The sequence below is a fragment of the Colossoma macropomum genome, unplaced genomic scaffold (genome assembly GCF_904425465.1).
Source record: "Colossoma macropomum unplaced genomic scaffold, Colossoma_macropomum, whole genome shotgun sequence".
Lineage (NCBI taxonomy): Eukaryota > Metazoa > Chordata > Actinopteri > Characiformes > Serrasalmidae > Colossoma > Colossoma macropomum.
The window spans coordinates 1,919,471-1,938,153 of NW_023494792.1; the positions used below are offsets into that span (position 1 = coordinate 1,919,471).

Consider the following 18,683-nt stretch of genomic DNA (forward strand, 5'->3'; position numbering starts at 1 on the left):
CGAATAAAATCCCTTTACCTTACATAAAAATGGAACATCTGGATTTCACAGTGTAGAAATACTGTGAGGCAGGTACAGCAGGAACGATGCACCTGAATCAGCCTTCACACTTTAAATCAAACGTTTAGTCTAAACAATGTGTTTATGTATAAAATATCAGTTCAGGTACTCATATCTGTTTAGATGGTCTTCACCTCCTGCAGCAGGTCTGTATTGAACTAAACTGCACTGCAACAAATGTCTCAATTAATAAGTCGTTGGTTCATAAGATGTTATGAAATACCTTAAATGATAATGATCATATTTCCTTTAATTCCTTATTTTATTTGTTGTTTTATTCTGTTTTATCTGAAGCTCTTGAATGATTATATTCTCAGTCCTGTGACGTCTAAATGTTCTCCTAAGCTTTATCAGCCCTTTGGAGGTTTTACAGTTTTCTATCGTGACCACTGATGATCAGTTTACAGGCTGGTGTCTCTTCACAGGAAGATGTTGTCCAGTTGCGGCTGCTGGCCAGCGGTTATTTTTGGGTCTGGAAGTGACTTGAGTACAATCGCATATGCATGTCTTAGTAAATGTTTTGGAAAATGTTTTGAAATATTTTTCTCTTTTATGTTTTTATTACTTTCTACAGTTATAATTTCGTAACTATATTTGCAAAAGCATGAGGTGCTGGTGTCCGACTCGGACAGGACTCTGTGATCACAGTCAGCCAGTCCACAGTCCAAAACCAATACACCAAAACAGGAACCATGAGGAGAGTCCAAAAAACAATGCACAAAAAACGGAAACAAGGTCAAACCAGAAATCCCATCAATACTGAGCAAAAAGGCAAGGCTGGAAAAACCAAAGCAAAGTTCATACAGAATATGGTAAACAGACAGATGGAGGGCTCTGAATAAAAAGGCAGTACTTCACACTGAGCTAAGCTAAAGCCTGGGTTTATATACTAAACCAACAGGGAACCTTAACAAGGAACAGGTGAGAGTGGTCAGTAGTCAGGTGAGGCAGAATGTTGGAGAGTCATCTGAGGGGGGTTGGTGGTCATGTGATCAGGAGTGAGGTTCTGGGTAATGGAGTCCGGAGGCTGGGAGGCAGAGACAGCGGGGACGTTCAAACTAACATTTGAAGCACTGAAGTAAAAAGATTGTAAGTAATAAAGTAAAATAAAATAAACAGTAATGAAATTAAGATCAAATAAAAAATAATAAGATTTTACAGTAAACCGCTTTTAATTGCCACTGTGTATGAAAAACACTATGCGAATAGTAAATGCGTCTAATATTTCTCATCTTAAGGTAAAATTAAAGGTAATTTAACTTAAAAAGTGCAGTTATTCAAAACAGCCATCTCAGACCTCTGAGGACTAGCATGGCTAAAAATACGTAGCCTCAGCCAAGGCCGCCGGAGCCACGGGGGGCAAACAAGCATTTCCCCACCACTTTCTGACTGAGTTTGGGTCACTTTCATAATAAATCCTCGTTTTACTTTTTATTTTTTATTTTTTATTTGAAGCTCTTGAATCATATCACATCTAAATGTTCTCCTAAGCTTTTTAGGCTCTTTGGAGGTTTTAGTTTAGTGGTTGGTATCACTTCACAGTTTGTGCTGGTCAGCGCTAATTTTGGAGCTCTTCCTCACTCAGGGTTCTGGAAATGACTTGATACAATCGCATATGCAGAGAAAGTCAATCCCTATTTCAGCTGGGGGGCGGGACTTTTCCCGAACAGTAAAGCCTCGGTGAGTTGCTGTTCAGCGAGAGGAGCTGCTGCTCACTGATCTGGTAAACATGTTTCTGCTGAGGTACAGGAGCTGATGCAGTGAGCCACGGTCTGAATTCACTGAAGGTCAGTTTTAAAGGGGACCTATTGTGCTCTCCCAGTGTTCCTCTTTCCTTTAGTGTGTTGCAGCTTTTTGTGCATGTAGATGTTCTGCAGCGTCCCAAAGCCAAGCGTTATACAGAGACGTGTTACTAGCGTGACACGGCAGGTAGCTGCAGTCGCTCAGTCAGCGGGCCGCTTGCATTATGTGTCACGTGGCTGTCTTATTGTTGTTTTAAACAGGTTTTGTCATGTTTGGCTGCGTGACACCACCCTGGGCACCTTCTTCAAGGCTGAGCTCTGTCTATACTTGTCACCTCTGAAACTTTAAGGAAGTGGAGTGACCCGAATGGATGACTTATTACATGCTGATTAATGTGCAATGCAGAGATAGGGAACTCAGGAGCCGAGAGGAGATCTCTCACTGCTTTACTCCTCACTGAGCAGGAGAGGAGGCTTCCTAACTCCACAATCCTGTTTACTTTGTGTTCTGAAAACTTCCTCAGATCCCCTTCCTGTACACCCTGAGCACTGGAGCACAGCCGCAGAGGGTCCGGAGAGCGAGGGGGTCGTTTACTTAGAGCCTCAGAAGATGTGATAATGAAGGATGTGCCTGAAAACCGAGGTGGGTTCTGTTTTACTCTGTGTTCAGCTCCGCTCTGGTGAGCCTGAGGGAGTCCTGTTGATTAGAGAACGGAAATGCCTGATTTTAAGAGTAACAGTGTGATGTCTATTACAGGCAGGCTCATCGGAAAGCACTTCACAGAATAGACTGTGTTAATGGAATTAGATTTGCTGTTTTAAAGCTCAAAACTAAACGTTTTTACACAATGACAATCAGAAAAGACTGTTTCTACACCATTAGCTCAGAACTCAGACAGCTTTGTGTTGAATTATAGTGTAAAATGTGTAATCAGGTGAGTCATGGCTGTGGATTAGCTCCATATTAGCTTCTTGCATTACAAAACAACCCAGCCATGTATTTAATAGAACACCACAAAACTATTCACTGCCTCTAACAAACTGTAAAACCAGTATAATCTACAGTAATCTATCACAGGTAAGACATATTAGTTAAAGTCAATCACTATATGGGTCATTCTACAGAAACGTCCACTTTTCTGTCTCTCCATAGGAGTCACTGGTGTTACTGATCCTCATTGGTGTTCCACATAATAAAGGAACACCAGAGACATTTTAATGAACAATGCATTTTACAGAATAACTGCTACAGAGCATCAAACCACATGTTGTCAATCGTGGAATATCCACTAAAATATGGAATTTAATCCATTTGTGTTCTATTTTTTTCACACTTACCTCAGAATAAAGTCGGTCACGCCAGTGACTTCAGCTAAAAGCTTCATATGAAATCATGAGCTAAATGAGAAAATCTCTGATAACTGAAAGACACAGTGGACTCACCATGTGCTTTTCTTCATAGATCCTCAGAAAACAGGTAAAAGGAAGTGAAGTGATGTCATCAGTGTGACTTTTATTTCAAAATAAGAGATTTTTTGTTACGCAGTAACACCAGTGACACGACTCCTGGGGACAACAGCTTTCATTATATATTTTATAATATTTATTTGGCATTTGTTTTCTTATGTCATTTAATTTATATATATATGTCATAGTAATGTATAGATTATTGTAGTTAAAATTGCAGAAAAACGTTTTTTACTTCAAAATATGGATGCTGAAGAAGGTGTAACTGTTAAAATAACTTATTGTTTTATTTTAAAATATAAATAAATTGTAACCCCAACATGTTTTTCAAGTGTAATATGTCTTTAAACGCTAAGGACACAAAAATGGACGTTTCTGTAGAATGACCCTTAACTTTGGACCCAAATATAGCCAAAAATGGCCACTGAAAAATTTTCATCACAAATACCTCCAAGCATGAAATATAACCGTAATAAAGACCATCATGTGATGTGATGGCACTTACCACCAGCATTACAAGAGCACAAACTGGAAATGAATGAAGAAAATCAGTTTATTTTGTTATGTATGAAAAGATGACGACATTAAAATACAGGAAGACAGGACCTCTGGCTATTTCTCATCTTATGTCATGTTCATGAATCATAATTTCCCAGATGAGAAGCTCCCGCTTCTCACCTCAGTGTGCTCTCTCAGTTTCAGTCGTCTGCGGTCAGATGATTAACAGGCATTTCCCAAGAGTTCCCAATCGCAAGCTTTGTAAATATTTAGGCCTCTCTATATTTTAATTATTTTTATTTACTTTTATTTTATGTACTTCTATGTTTTTATTATTTTCCACTTTCTGTTAGTTATGCTTTTGTTACTATTTTTGCAAAAGCCTTTCTGAGGAGCTGGATCTCAGTACTGTTATAAGCTTATTATTCAATGCTATTAATTTTTGTGTAAAACATATTGAATTGGCATTGTGTATGAAAGGTGCTGTACAAATAAACTCGCCTTGCTTTGCCATAAAAACCTTAAAATACACTATTACGTTTTGCTGCCATAGAGGTTGTAACTCTTTCTGCACTGTTAGAAATGAAGGTTCTGTTCAGGTACATTTTTCATTCATCAAGGTACAAACAGTGTAAATGTTCCCTCAAAGCTCCAACAGTGGTTTTAAGGTCTGATTGTGAACCTTAAATAAGTTTTTCCAGGTGAAAAGTTTGTATTTGTACCTTTTCATAACCGAATGTTTTAAACAGAACAGTAAAATAAAAGCCTGGAGACGAGACGGGGTGTGTGGAGTCAGTACAGCTTAGAACATATCATTTCAGTGGATTATGGTTCAGTTATGTTCCCTGACTAAAGGTACTGAGATGGAGCCTTGAGGGTTCCACCCCAGTGACAAGAGGGGAACTGACCCAGAGACAGTTTAGTACCTTTATTTCTGGGGGGGGGATTATGAGTTTGAGGACATTAAGTCAGTCTTTATCATTCTTGGAAGTTGAAAACTTCCATATTCTCTGACTCTGTCGTGAATGCTGGATTAGTCAACTGTGGGACAAATTTAATTCTTCCACTTTTTTTTCGTGTTTGGTCCCATTTTGTTTGGCAATGATTGGCAATGCTGTTAACTATGATTAGTCAACACTCCAAATGCGTCTCCTAAAGAAGATCAAATCTGACTCACCTGCCTCAGATCAACATGACGGATCCCCTGGCTCAGCTAAAGCAAATGATAAAGGCTGAGCTTTCTGTGATGAGGGGGGGGATTCGCAACCCACATGTCTATGATTCAAAGCGGGTGTTTAGAGCTTGGCTGACCTTACAGGCCATCAGAGAGAGCAGAAGAAGGTTCTGTCAGAGCTCTCATGTCACTCGGAGGCCCTTGAACAGAACGTGGTTAGACTGCACGACTAAAGCAGCAAGATCTCAGCAGGCCCTGCGCCTTCATCTTCAAGCTACTACGTTACAATGACCGGGATGGTGAATATTTTACCTGGAATTCGTTTTTTAGTTACATGATTACCTACATGACCTCCTCTCATGGAGTACTGGACAACACTTTCTCAAACACTGTCCTCATATATTTGGATTGGCAAACGACCACGGATAAAAATGTCCACCAAATTTCATAACATAAGCTCAAAACTTCACCCTTAGTCAGTTTGGCTAAATCTAAATACTTCAACGCCCTGGCGTTCGGTGGAAGAGTCTCTTGTAGCTCTTTATAGGTTACAGGATCTTATATTTTATGATGTTCCTGCTAGACTCTGTAAACTGCACTTTGGACCCATAACGTCTCACCTCATGTCAACATGGCGAAAAGCAACCGGACTCGAATATGAAATGGCGTTATCACTCTCTCCACTCTTGCACTATCACAACCTGCTGATAGAGAATTCTCTGTTTCGCTGCACCCAGAGGGATCAGGAGTTCCAGAGGCCGTGTTTGGGAAACCATCTGTTTATCTTCAGGAAACCCAAATCACCAAATGAGACACTGGAAATTCTGAAATAGATTTTATTTGACACCATTAAGGCGGTTTCATATGAATCTTACAGAGTCTCCAGTTTGTAATTTGTGCTCCTCGGGGGAGCGCCCGCACTTTTTTACATTACTTTTGGTTTTATTACAAGGTCATTAAGTTTTGGCTTCAGGTTGACATTATTTTTCCTCACTTAATCTCTCAGTTCAGCAGAAACGACTGTTGCACTTTAACAGCTGCAAAAAAATTGCTGGTCAATCGATGGAATCCTCCTCACTCCATCTCAGGACGGAAATGTCTTCTCTTCATATTATTTCACTGGAACATTCAGTCGGGGCTTAGTCGAGAACTACTGATGGAAGAAGGCGCTCTAATCAGTGGAGTCTTTACTAAGCTCTTGTTAGAGTTGTCATTATTTATCGGTTGTTTTTTTTTATTTTAAAAAAATTCCCACCTGTTAACCCACGTATGTATTTGTGTATTGTTTTGGTCTTTTGTTTTAATGAAGCTATGTTATATAATATATAAGGGGAGGGGGAGGTGGGGAGGGAAAGGGTATTTTCTGTGATCTTATGTTATCATACATGCCAACATATGTTAAAAGAAAATGAAACAAATGTTCACAACAATTCTTTCACTTTCACATCAACTCACCATCTCCTTTTTAGGAATAAGAGTGAGTGATTAAATGCTAAGAAGTATATATAGATCAGGAGTCACAGGACAGAGATTATGTGAGACAGAAAGCAAACTGGAAGAGCTTTTTTTAATAAAAACTAGTGGGCCAAGAACTGAGCCCTGGGGAACACCATAGAAGATGTAGTTCAAGAAGATGGGTTCAAATATGCCAGGATCGACATTGATCCCCATCCTTTGGATTGTAGTGGGGCATCTCTACCGATCTTAACTGGTCTAGTCTATGAAACACTGACTCTCAGTCAGAGCCATGATATACAACTGGGCTAAAACATAGCAGTGAACAGAAGATGGATAACGTAAGCTGGTATACATGTGCATTCTTATTTAACTCAAATGACCACCTTTTTGTTTGTACTGTGCTTTTCACATTGATGTAGCTGCTTCTGAATGTTGAGTGGTGGTAGAAACATTTACCTTTTACTTCTCTTTTCTCTGCAGGATACAGGATGATGAATATGAAGCACTGCCTAGTAGTTTTCAGTCTGCTGCTGTGCTTTGGAGTAATATTCTACATATACTACAAGCCAACCATTAGCTGGTTGCCGTGTCCTGAAGTCACAGTGTCCGTACATGATGTCTGTATGGACGCATGCTTCGACGTCTTCAAGACGGAGAACCTTATCCAAAATATAAACAACACCTGTACACTTAATTACACCTTAGTGAAGCAGCAGATATCAAACAAGCAGCTCGATGACACTGAAGAAAAAAATAAGAAACTCCATCAGTCTGATACCATCATTCTAATCTGGGTTTGGCCTTTTGGTCAGAGTTTTGATGTGGGTTCCTGTGATGCACTGTATGGCATCACAGGCTGTTATTTAACAGCCGACCGAAGTTTCTATGACAAAGCCCATGGCGTGATGTTCCATCTCAGAGACATTTATGGTCACTTACCAAACCTGCTGAAAATGCCACGACCTCGTCGGCAGAAGTGGGTGTGGATGAACATGGAGTCTCCAGACAATGCAGCAAGACTCAGCGCTCCAGACCTGTTCAATCTGACGTCAAACTATCGGCGAGATTCGGACGTCTGGGTGCCTTACGGACAAATCGTAGAAGCTTCGGAGGAGGACAAAGTCTTTCAAATACCGGAAAAAAACAAATTAATCTGCTGGATCGTCAGTAACTGGAACAATAACTTTAAGCGGGTAAAATATTTTAACGAGTTAAGCCGCCATATTAAAATCGAGGCCTACGGACGCTATTTCGGGAAATACGTGAGCGACGAAAATTATCCTGAGATTGTGTCGAGCTGCAAGTTCTACCTGTCGTTTGAGAACTCCGTCTATAAAGACTACATCACAGAGAAGCTCTTCAACCCAATGAAACTCGGCACGGTTCCCGTGGTTCTTGGTCCGTCCAGGGAGAACTATGAGGAATTCGTACCAAAAGATTCCTTCATCCATGTGGACGATTTCAAAACACCTCAAGAACTGGCAGAACATCTCAAACTTCTGGACCAGAACCAGGAGATGTATGAACAGTACTTTCGTTGGAGGAAACACTTTGTGGCCAGGGGTTCATATTTTGGTTTGGAGCATGCTTGTCGTATTTGTGATCATGTCAGAAGAAATAAGGGGTACAGAGTGTTTAAAAATCTTGACAAATGGTACTGGGGCTAGTTGGCTTAGTCCAGCCTCAAGATACGCTGCTCTGGAGACGATCAGTGAGGAGCTGACTATTGACGTTTACTAGCCAGCAGTCATGTGGCATCTTTTGAATTTGGCCAGTTTTATAGGTCCGTTAGAAAAAAAATTACAGAAATCAAATGTGTAAATAAAGAGGGATATATATATATATATAGAAATCGATTTTTTAAATGATTTTTATGCTGCCATTAATTCATTATTTATTAATTTTTACAGTGTTTTTGATTAGATTTGGTTACTAGACGTCGATTCTTTCCTAAGCCATGATGGAAATAGCACTGATGACTCAATTAATTTCTAGGGTTGAACAATTTGGGGTAATATAATTATAATTATAATTGTTCTGAGCAATTTTGCTATTTCAGTGTGATTATGTTTTATAAATTTAGCTCCAGGTTTTTTTTCCACCAAGAAGATTTCTTCAGGATCAAACTTGAACATCAAACATAATCTGCCAGACTGCTAGTTTATGAGCTTTATGTAATTATTTTAAATTTACCGAATTAAAATGTTGAATATTATGAGGTCTAATTAAAATCACAATTTGAAAACTGCACTAAATTGTGATTTTGATATAAAAATAATTAATTGTTCAGCCTTATAGTGCTGTATAAACCGAGAGCACCTGAAAGCAGAATCTCCACAAGAAACTGGGAAACACTTGATTACGCTGTCCAGCTTGAAACTGTTTACAGTCTAATTATCAAACTAGTTGAGATAGCTGTGCCTGTAGGTGGAGTTTGAGCTGTGCCTTTAGGCAGAGTTTGAGTTGGAGTGGGGAGTGCACGGCTCCCCCTACTGACTGAACTTTATAGTTCAATAGTCAGGCGTTATTATGACCACTGGAAAGAATAAAATATGAAATAAACTAAATGCCTCAGTGTTTTTAAGACGGTAGAATGGTGTGACTGTAATTATTTTCCTAAGTTAACATATTTAAATGCTGTATTGTTGCAGTGTACGACATTGGCTGTGCTTTGTTTTGTTTTTTTTGTGTTTATTTTGTGGGCGGAGTCAGTAGTATAAAACAATAGTACAGTGTGATTTGCCCTTGAATGAAACCTGGAATAGTTTCAGCATTTGTTTGTATCAATAAAGTAAGTACATCCACGTTTGTACTGGATTACTATGAACACAAATTATTACTATCATTGGTTCTCCAATCTTCTGGTAAGTGTGTTCTTGAGAAAGATCCTAAGAAACAGTCTTCGTCAGATTCATGACGTGTTCTTAAAGCGCAGAACTGTTCTACCTCTGTGCTCTTCAGTGTGTGTAGATTCTGTTCTCACCTAAGAACAAATCCCAGATAAGAGAACACTGGTGAATCAGAATCTTCGTCAAAACTGCGTAAGTGGGTTTTAAAGAGAATTTTCTTCGTAAGAACGCTTGGTGAATTATTTTCAGTTTTTATCCTTATTATTGGTATTATAGAAAATATTTACACTAATTTGAGTTATTAAACTATTATAAAAATTTTAAACAAATTTCTATAGTAATTTCTACGATTTCTATTCTAGTCTTTCTGCAGTGCCCCCTAGTGGCCATTCCACCAGCAGAATGGAAATCGGCTCAGAGAGTTTAAATGAATATAATTATTTTATTCTTTTTTTATTAGGACACTGTCAGTGTGAAATGTTGTGACTCTGTGTGGAGCTGTTAGTGAGCAGTGAGGGGTGAAAGGGAGGATAAGAACTCCCTGCTGTGAAAAACTGTTCACACCTCTCCACAAATCTGGCCATGCTGAGTTAAAACGGACGACTGCAGGTTTCAGCATATCAATCACACAATAAACACAGCATTTAAACAAATAACACTTTGAGAAATGTTGACTTGCTCGCTGGATCCAGCTTCTGTTTTTTAAATCAGTCATATTAACATTCAAATATATTTCATAAACTTTTATATAAACATTTATACGTTTTTAAAAAACAACCGGTGAAAATCACATTGAATGGCTGTTGAAAAGGATTAATGATTTCTGTTGTTCCAGAAGTGCTTTGTGTTACAGTTAAGCAGTTGAAACTGTAATGGTACAAAATGTTTACATCAGTCAGACCCTGTTTGATATCAAAAGCTGTAAATCAGAAGTTGATTGATTTCAGAAGCTGCAGTCAGTTAATCCTTACAAAACTCATGATTCCCAGCTTCAATCAGGGCCTCGGACTGATATGAACTTTTGTCACACAACTGAACTCAAAATTCCAATTACAAAATTATCAGCCAAGAAAACTTTTATACAACTGAAAGACAATAGTGTTGAATGCTTTATATGTTTGAGGGTAAAACTGTCAAAAATTCTCATCATTCTTAAATTCAAATACACAACAATAATTAGCAAAATCTTAATTATTACAAACACTGTAGCTTAGAAAAGGGCAATTCTGTCTGTTCGTTACTGTGTCAAACACGCCTTTTATGGATACTGGTGTTTTATCAGCAGTGTTGGAACAGATGGATCTCATATTATTTTTAAACTAACTAGCAAAATGCGAATCCATAACTATTATTGGTATTTCACATTATTATGAATAAAAATATATTTGATATACACTTCAAATCAGGACAGGGTTGGTTGTCAGCCGTTAGCTGTCAGAGTAACTGCATTTACACGCACTGTAGTGGGTCGATTTTAGCCTTAGGTTGCATTCAGACTTGGCAGGTTTGGTTGGATTAAGCGATAATATAGACCGAAGACGTCTAAATGGATCAAAGACTGAAAGAACCATCGTCTTCCCTCCGTAGAATCTCTCTGATTTGTGGAAAAGACAAGTTTCTGATGCTGCCTTTATGTGGGCGTGTGTTTATCATCTCCTCATCAGCTCTGAATCTGTAATTACAGACTGGATAGTTTGGGTTTTGAAACAATAAGTCACTGAAGTCATTATAAAATACTCCATATACACATTTGATTGTACACATAAATGATATTCTGTGTTAATGTGCTGCCGTTTCTCCATTCTGTAAAAGCAGTGAGCCACTCGAAGCTGAGGGTCTCACAGCTTACTGTTCTAACATCATGTAAAAAGAGCCAGCGGGCCGTCAACTTTTACTCGCATCACTTTTGTTTACATTTTCGTTTGATGTTAAATTTGTCAGTGTGAACGCTAAACAAACCAGTTCTATCCAAGACATGTTTACAATCTTAAAGTCATGCTATGTTAGCATTCACGTGTGTGCAGGCTGAAGGTTTTAGGTCTACTGCCTGGACGATGGCTAAGGGTGGACCTCAAGGATCAATTCTGGGGCCTCTGCTTTTTTACTGTACATATTAATAGTCTTTGTCATAATATGCCAAATGCAAATTTTCATTGTTATGCTGATGATACTCTCATCTTCTGTTCAGCACCTACTCAAAACCACGCTTTGTATAACTAACAAAATATTTTTAATATTATACAGTGCAAACTTTATAGTCTCGAACTTGTTTTAAATGCTGACAAAACTAAAACAATATTCCTTATAAAAGTCTTTTTTTATCCTTTGATGCTGAAAAGAAACTTATTTCTGCTACTTTTTTACCAGTAAATGATTACGGAGACATCATTTACATCATTTACCTTTGGTTAATTAGTTTTCCTGTTAGAATAAGGCGCAGATCTGTCCTACGGTAATCTGGGAATGTTGGTGCTGAACTAACTATCTGTCCCTCTTATCTCCCCCTCCCCCCCACCCCCCACCCCCCACCCCCCTTTCCCTGAGCAGAGCGGCTGCCTGTCCTAAGAGGGTCTGACCTGAGATGCGGCCGGCGCTCTGCACAGTGGTGTTAAACTGTATCCACTTATACTGTTTTGTGTCTGTGCTGTTATCCGGTGTCGACCAGAGGAGGATGGGTTCCCCTTTTGAGTCTGGTTCCTCTCGAAGTTTCTTCCTCCTGTTGAGGGAGTTTTTCCTTGCCACTGTTGCCAAGGCTTGCTCACTGGGGGCGTGGACCCGGATTCTCTGTAAAGCTGCTTTGTGACAACATCTGCTGTAAAAGGCGCTATATAAATAAATTTGACTTGACTTGAATTGACTACAGGCATGCTTGTACTGCTCATGCACATTAAACACTTTATCATTAAGACGCTTTAAGATTTAAAAGCAAAAATAGGATCTTCAGACAGTAGAAGTGGGTAAAACTGTGTATCAGTGTTTAAAATGATTTATTGGGGGTTTATGATTATTGAATCGTCTGTTTTACGTTTGTAATGTATTATTGTTTGCTGCCTGTCTTATGTATATGAAACTCTTTCTGAACATGGTTGTGGTTGGATCGTGAAACACTGTACTGAAAGCGGGAACGGCTTACGCCACATCCAGAACACAAAAAGGGGAACAGTTCACAGACAAAACAGGAAAAGCAAGTCATTCTGTGGTCAGCGACGCGGCAGAGCTTCAGTCTGGACCGCACGAACACTTCTGCCTCCGTCCGGCTCCCTTCATCCTGCTGAGGTCATTCAGACTGACTGCTGTCCACCTGTTCATCACGTGATCGGCCGAGATCAGCTGTGCGAGAATGATATAATCAGCACAACAGCTTCTTTACCATGTTCTCCTTTTCGCACAGCTGCTGTTCCAGAGTCACTTCACAAAGTTACTACAGTTAGTTGACTACAGTTACACTACGCTGGTGTGAGAGATCAATACAGACTAATTACTATCATTCACTACAGGACACTACGCCGGCATAGTAGATCATTACAGACTAATTACTATCGTTCACTACAGGACACTACGCCGGCATCGTAGATCAATACAGACTAATTACTATCGTTCACTACAGGACACTACGCCGGCATAGTAGATCATTACAGACTAATTACTATCGTTCACTACAGGACACTACGCCGGCATAGTAGATCATTACAGACTAATTACTATCGTTCACTACAGGACACTACGCCGGCATAGTAGATCAATACAGACTAATTACTGTCGTTCACTACAGGACACTACGCCGGTGCCGTAGATCATTACAGACCAATTACTATTGTTCACTACAGGACACTACACCGGCATCGTAGATCAATACAGACTAATTACTGTCGTTCACTACAGGACACTACGCCGGCATCGTAGATCAATACAGACTAATTACTATCGTTCACTACAGGACACTACGCCGGCATCATAGATCAATACAGACTAATTACTATCGTTCACTACAGGACACTACGCCGGTGTGAGAGATCAATACAGACTAATTACTGTCGTTCACTACAGGACACTACGCCGGCATCGTAGATCATTACAGACCAATTACTATCGTTCACTACAGGACACTACACTGGTGTCGTAGATCATTACAGACCAATTACTATAGTTCACTACAGGACACTACACTGGTGTCGTAGATTTTTACAGACTAATTAATATTAAGTACAGCTGCAGCTAATCTGACTGATTAGCCGTCTTGCTTGCTAACTAGCTGAACTGGGTAACACTTGCAAAAACAATAGCTGTGTGTGAACAAGGTCCCTTGCTCAACTCTACATTAGAAATCTGAATCCCTGTATAGAGCTCTGTTATAGGGAACAGGGCAGATGATGGCAGTAAGGGATTTAGGACATCTTATGGCTTTTTACTATAACCTCCTACACTCAGTCCATTAAAACTGCCCACTAAGTTTATTAGAACCATTAGGGAATTGGGAAGCGGCACACTGGAGACCACTCGAGACCACTGTTTTCCTGTAGAACAGTTTTAGATGTAATCAAACATTTCCTGGTTCTCTTGGCCTTCATGAATAAGCGAACAGCAGCACTGGTGTATCTGTATTTACACAGCGTTGCTGGGTGAACTCCCCTCTTATCTGTGTAATTTTTTATCACGTGAAAACGGCTGCTGTGATTCTCACTCCTCTATGAGGCTGCTGCTCTATGACGAAGCCAAGATCAGCTCAGAACTGGGTCATGGAATGACCTTCAGAACAAACTGCAGCGAAATGAATTTGTCACCCTGACTGAACTTAAAGCTTTACAAAAACTATAACTGCTGTGGTTTGTACTATGGAACTGTTTCTGTTCTACTGAAATTGTCCCGTGTTTTGTTCTTTTCCTGTAACTGGAAACATTGGGCTGTCTTGGCTGCGTCTCCCACAAGACAGAGATTTTAATCTTAACGGACTTCCTGGTTCAACAGAGGATAAATAACATTTAAAAAAACTGCATCCAGACTCAGAACACCTTGTGAAACCATTAGAGTCCTTTACAGTGTGAAATCAACCCAAAAGAACAAACACAGAAAAGCATTAGCGACTACTGCACACCCCTAGGAACCTGCAGAGCCTTTTAATCGTCTTTTTAGCAGGGAAGCTGAATCTCCAAGCCAAACAATGCAGCACATTATGGTTACCCCCTACTTATTGCAGTGCACTGTGGGATAGTTTGAGTGCACTGGATCTTCTGCGCTGTGTGTTCAGACACTGCTACAAAATGGTAGAACCCCAAAAAAGTGAGCAGGGCTCAGGTCAGGGCTAAAATTACTCAGAACCTTCTGAGGAGTCGAGCAAATCTTACATTTTCTCCCAGAAGTGTGAAAAATAAGTAAAAACCTTCTGTAGATGCCAGCATAATTAGCAAAGACCTACAAAGACCTGTAGCTGCTAGCATGCTAACTACATGAGCTCCAAGCTAGCTGCAGTTAACTCTTCACACATTTCTAAAGCAACATTCTGTGGCATTATTTGAATTTATTTTAACACTGCAGTGCCAATAAAACAGGAAGAATTAGTGTATTTTAAGCAAGCGAGTTTCCATTTGTGCATGACTGCTGTTTGTTTAAGATCACTGCATGATCTTCAGCTCATTTTGTGAAAGACTAAGTCAGTAGTGAACTGCAATGGCTGGCTTTTAACCAGGCAACCCTTCAACTCTCGTACACACAGGCCAGCTCTGAGCTGTGATCAGGAGGAGAGGCTGGCTCTCACCGTCCGGGTTCAGGACAGCAGGATCTGATCACAGGTTCCGGCAGGTATGTGTTGATCTGATTATAGGTTAGTGCAGGTAATGATCAGATTGGGTGAGAATCCACTGAACCGGACAGGGCTAGACAGGGCAGGACAGAGCTGCTTATTCTTGTCAGTGTTGGTTAGATGTGTTACTGTAAGGGTCTGATGTTTTATTGTTCATTTCTAAGCAGATCAGCTGTGAAACGGGGTTTAGGCAGTACAGCGTATTAGCACTTCAGATTATTTCCAACTTTCTGACCAATCAGCCTTCTGACCTATCAGCCTTCTGACCAAGAAAGGACAATCTTCTGACCAATCAGCCTTCTGGCCAATCAACTTCTGACTAATCAGCCCTCTAAACCAATCAGGGACAGGCTTCTGACCAGTCAGCTTTCTGACTAATCAACTTTCTGACCTATCAGCCTTCTGACCAGTCAGCTTTCTGACCAACCAGCCTTCTGACCAATCAGGGACAACTTTCTGGCCAATCAAGTTTCTGACCAATCAACTTTCTGAAAACTCAGCCTTCTGACCAATCAGCGACAGTCTTTTAACCAATCAGCCTTCTGGTCAATCAACTTTCTGACTAATCAGCCTTCTGACCAATCAACTTTCTGATCAATCAGGCTTCTGACCAATCAGGGACAGCCTTCTGACCTATCAACTTTCTGACCAATCAGGGACAGCTTTCTGACCAATCAACTCTCTGATCAATCAGGGACAGCCTTCTGACCAATCAGCCTTCTGACCAATCAGGGACTGCGTTCTGGCCAATCAACCTTCTGACTAATTAGTCTTCTGACCAATCAGGGTCAACCTACTGACCAATCAGTCTTCTGACCAATCAGGGTCAGCCTTCTCACCACTCTTTGTATGATAAAGGGTTCTTTGCGTAATAAACGTTCTTCAGATTGATGGAAAATGTGCATAAATGTGCCACATACAGTTCTACATAGAACCCTTTAGAAAAGGGTTGTACATAGAACCATCTCCAGCACGTTCTCCGTCAGTCTGAGGAGGAGTTGTTTGAATCTGCCTGTGCTCCCCTATCTTATCTAGCATCAGGAGCATGGCGGTACCGCTAGTGTCGCTAAGCTAAGTCAAAGTCCACGCCCATCACCTCAGTGCCTCAGAGTCATGGAGAGAGATGACCACGCCCCTGCGCTATTCCTGACCACAGAGGGATTTCAGACACGCCCGAGTGTCCAGCAGTCACATGACCCGAATATTTAAACAGTTATCTGGATCTGCACTGGGCGTCTGTGTCAGAGTGTTTATATGGGTTTAAAGTTCTTCTCCTCACAGATAAAGCAGTCTCACTCCTACCTGTCTGTCTCACCTTCTTCACCCTTACAGGTCTGTGTGCACTCTGCCTGATCTTCTACAGCTGGACTGCTCTTCTGACCTCCGCAGCTTTGGTGACCCAGCTTTTTCCAGACCTGCTCCAAACTTCTGGACTTGCTTCACAACTCAACACTTAAACTCTCTGTTCAAATCCAGCCCTGAAACACGTCTCTTACCTCTCACTGCGTGCATTTAATGAGTTATAACAGAACCCTTTAATCATGCCTGATTAAAGGGTTCTATGCATCACGAAAGGTTCTTCAGATTAATGGAGACTATTCGGTCCCACTTTGTATGAAGTGTCTCTAATAACTGTGTAGCTACACATGAATAACATATGGTGATTTAGCCACTGTTACAGATGGATTACAGAAATACAGCCTGTGTAATTACACATGTGTCTTTTAGACACTGCAGAGCAGAAGACTTTTCCAGCAGTTAAAGTTTGTTTTACATAATTACTGTGTAGTAACTGTGTTGTAACAAGGTGACCTTATTACATCGCATTGATTAATACCATTCAGTAATTTCACTGTACCTTTATAACAACTACACAGGAGCTTTCCTGCAGTGCAGTGTTAAAGTTACACTGTAAAATAAGTGCAAAGTTCCTGTGTAGTTCTTATATAGTAATTATATAGGTGTAATTGAGTAGTTATATAGGTATAATAATGGAGTGGCAATGCAACACATTTAATTAATGTGATAAAAGCTACATATTAAGATAAGGGGGCGTCTGCTGTTCTGTCACATTACAGAATGGTTTAAAGCTGAAACTGGTTACAGTGTCACAACACCAGCAACACAAACATTAGGAAAGCTGGCAGATTCAGTGTCAGTAATGTCTTAATGTCAGTTATTACAGACTTTTACTGCCGGAAAAGACCAGAAAACATCTGCTGTTCCAGTCTGATTATTAATGTAATTACATTTGTGTTATTACTCTTGTGTAATCACATGAGCGAGAATAGGCTGTTACAACTATTAAGATACACTTGTGTAATTACATAAGGCAAAACTGAAGTTGATACACGTGTAATTACATAGGCTGTACTTCTGCAATGTGTAACAGTGACTAAATCACCAGTAGTTACATTGTTGTTGCATTTGTTGTTCACATGTAACTACACAGTTATTAGAGACACTTCATTCAAAGTGGGTCGAATATGCTGCATGTGGTTCTGTATATAACCTTTTTGAAAAGGGTTCTATCTAGCAGCAACAAAAGGTTCTGCAAATATCAGCTGTTAATGTTAATGTTAAGCTTGTAACCATAAAAGAACGCTTTTTGGTGCTATATAGAACCATTTTCTTCAAGAACCCTTAAAAACATCTTTCTAAAGAAGTGCACTTCAATACACTAAAGAGTGGGATGGAAGTGTGTAACTAGTGAACTAACAGTACTAAAGGTTCACTTTTAGTGTAATTTCCTCCTCTGTGCTGTGATTGGTGGATTTCTGTCACTTGTTTCGTTATCTGTATGGTTTGTTTGATGTTCATCCAGATTGTGGTCTGTAAGCGTTTCTGGGTCTTTGAAAAGCACCATATGAATGTCACATATTATTATTATTATACACAGAAAAATCTGTGTGCATGCAAATCCTTAGATGCAGATGATTGTGTACCTTGCGGTCAAGAGATACGGTTTATCACACTGGATCAGAGGAAAGTGTTCTGCCTCGCCAGAGACCAGGCCTAAAGACTAAACCTCACCATGCCTGGGTTTACAGGCAGAGGGAGCTGCAGGACATCCTCACAGGCTTAGAGGTTCATTCAGCTGAGCCATTAGTATTGAGTATTGTTCCTTTACACTAAACAGTAAGTGAGCATGCTTTCAGTTCACTGTTTATACACTGACTCTTTAGTTCAAGAGGCTTTATTGTCCTTTCAGCTCTATACAAGCACAGAGTGACACAAACAACCTTCCTCCAGGACCAACACAGGAACACGGTGCAGAACAATACAGCACAGTGTATAAATACAGAAGACCTACAGTAAATACAGAACAGAACACAGGCAGCACACAGTGCTGAGAGTGTGTGGAGCTGAGCAGAGGAGGATGGACCACACTGTGACATATTAGCAGCTTAGCAGAGAGCCTAGCATATATAAGCACAGCAGTCACTGAGGCAGCAGCCAGAGCAGCCATATACAGTATACAGTGTTTGGTTGATACAGTAGCTCTAGCAGCTAACAATGTTAAAGTGAAGTAAAATGTGCAAAAATGCACGAAGTCAGATGTGAATTATATTAAGTGAAGTAATACATAATCCTTTGATTGAGATATACAATATAAGTGTGAGTGTTCACTCTGTATA

At 40.1% G+C, this 18,683-nt stretch overlaps 1 protein-coding gene across 1 annotated transcript; it reads left to right on the plus strand.

The window, feature by feature from the left end:
- Positions 1-2,068: 2,068 nt before the first annotated feature.
- On the plus strand, positions 2,069-9,226 carry LOC118812773 (4-galactosyl-N-acetylglucosaminide 3-alpha-L-fucosyltransferase 9-like). The gene is made up of 2 exons (XM_036577890.1): positions 2,069-2,445; positions 6,880-9,226. Exons 1-2 carry the CDS (start codon positions 2,421-2,423, stop codon positions 8,064-8,066), a joined length of 1,212 nt encoding a protein of 403 aa, XP_036433783.1. The 5' UTR covers positions 2,069-2,420; the 3' UTR covers positions 8,067-9,226.
- Positions 9,227-18,683: the final 9,457 nt, after the last annotated feature.

Coding starts and splice junctions, on each gene's coding strand:
- LOC118812773 (XM_036577890.1), top strand. CDS start 2,421: ATGAAGGATGTGCCTGAAAACCGAG. Junction 2,446..6,879: donor GGATGTGCCTGAAAACCGAG/GTGGGTTCTGTT, acceptor TTTTCTCTGCAG/GATACAGGATGATGAATATG.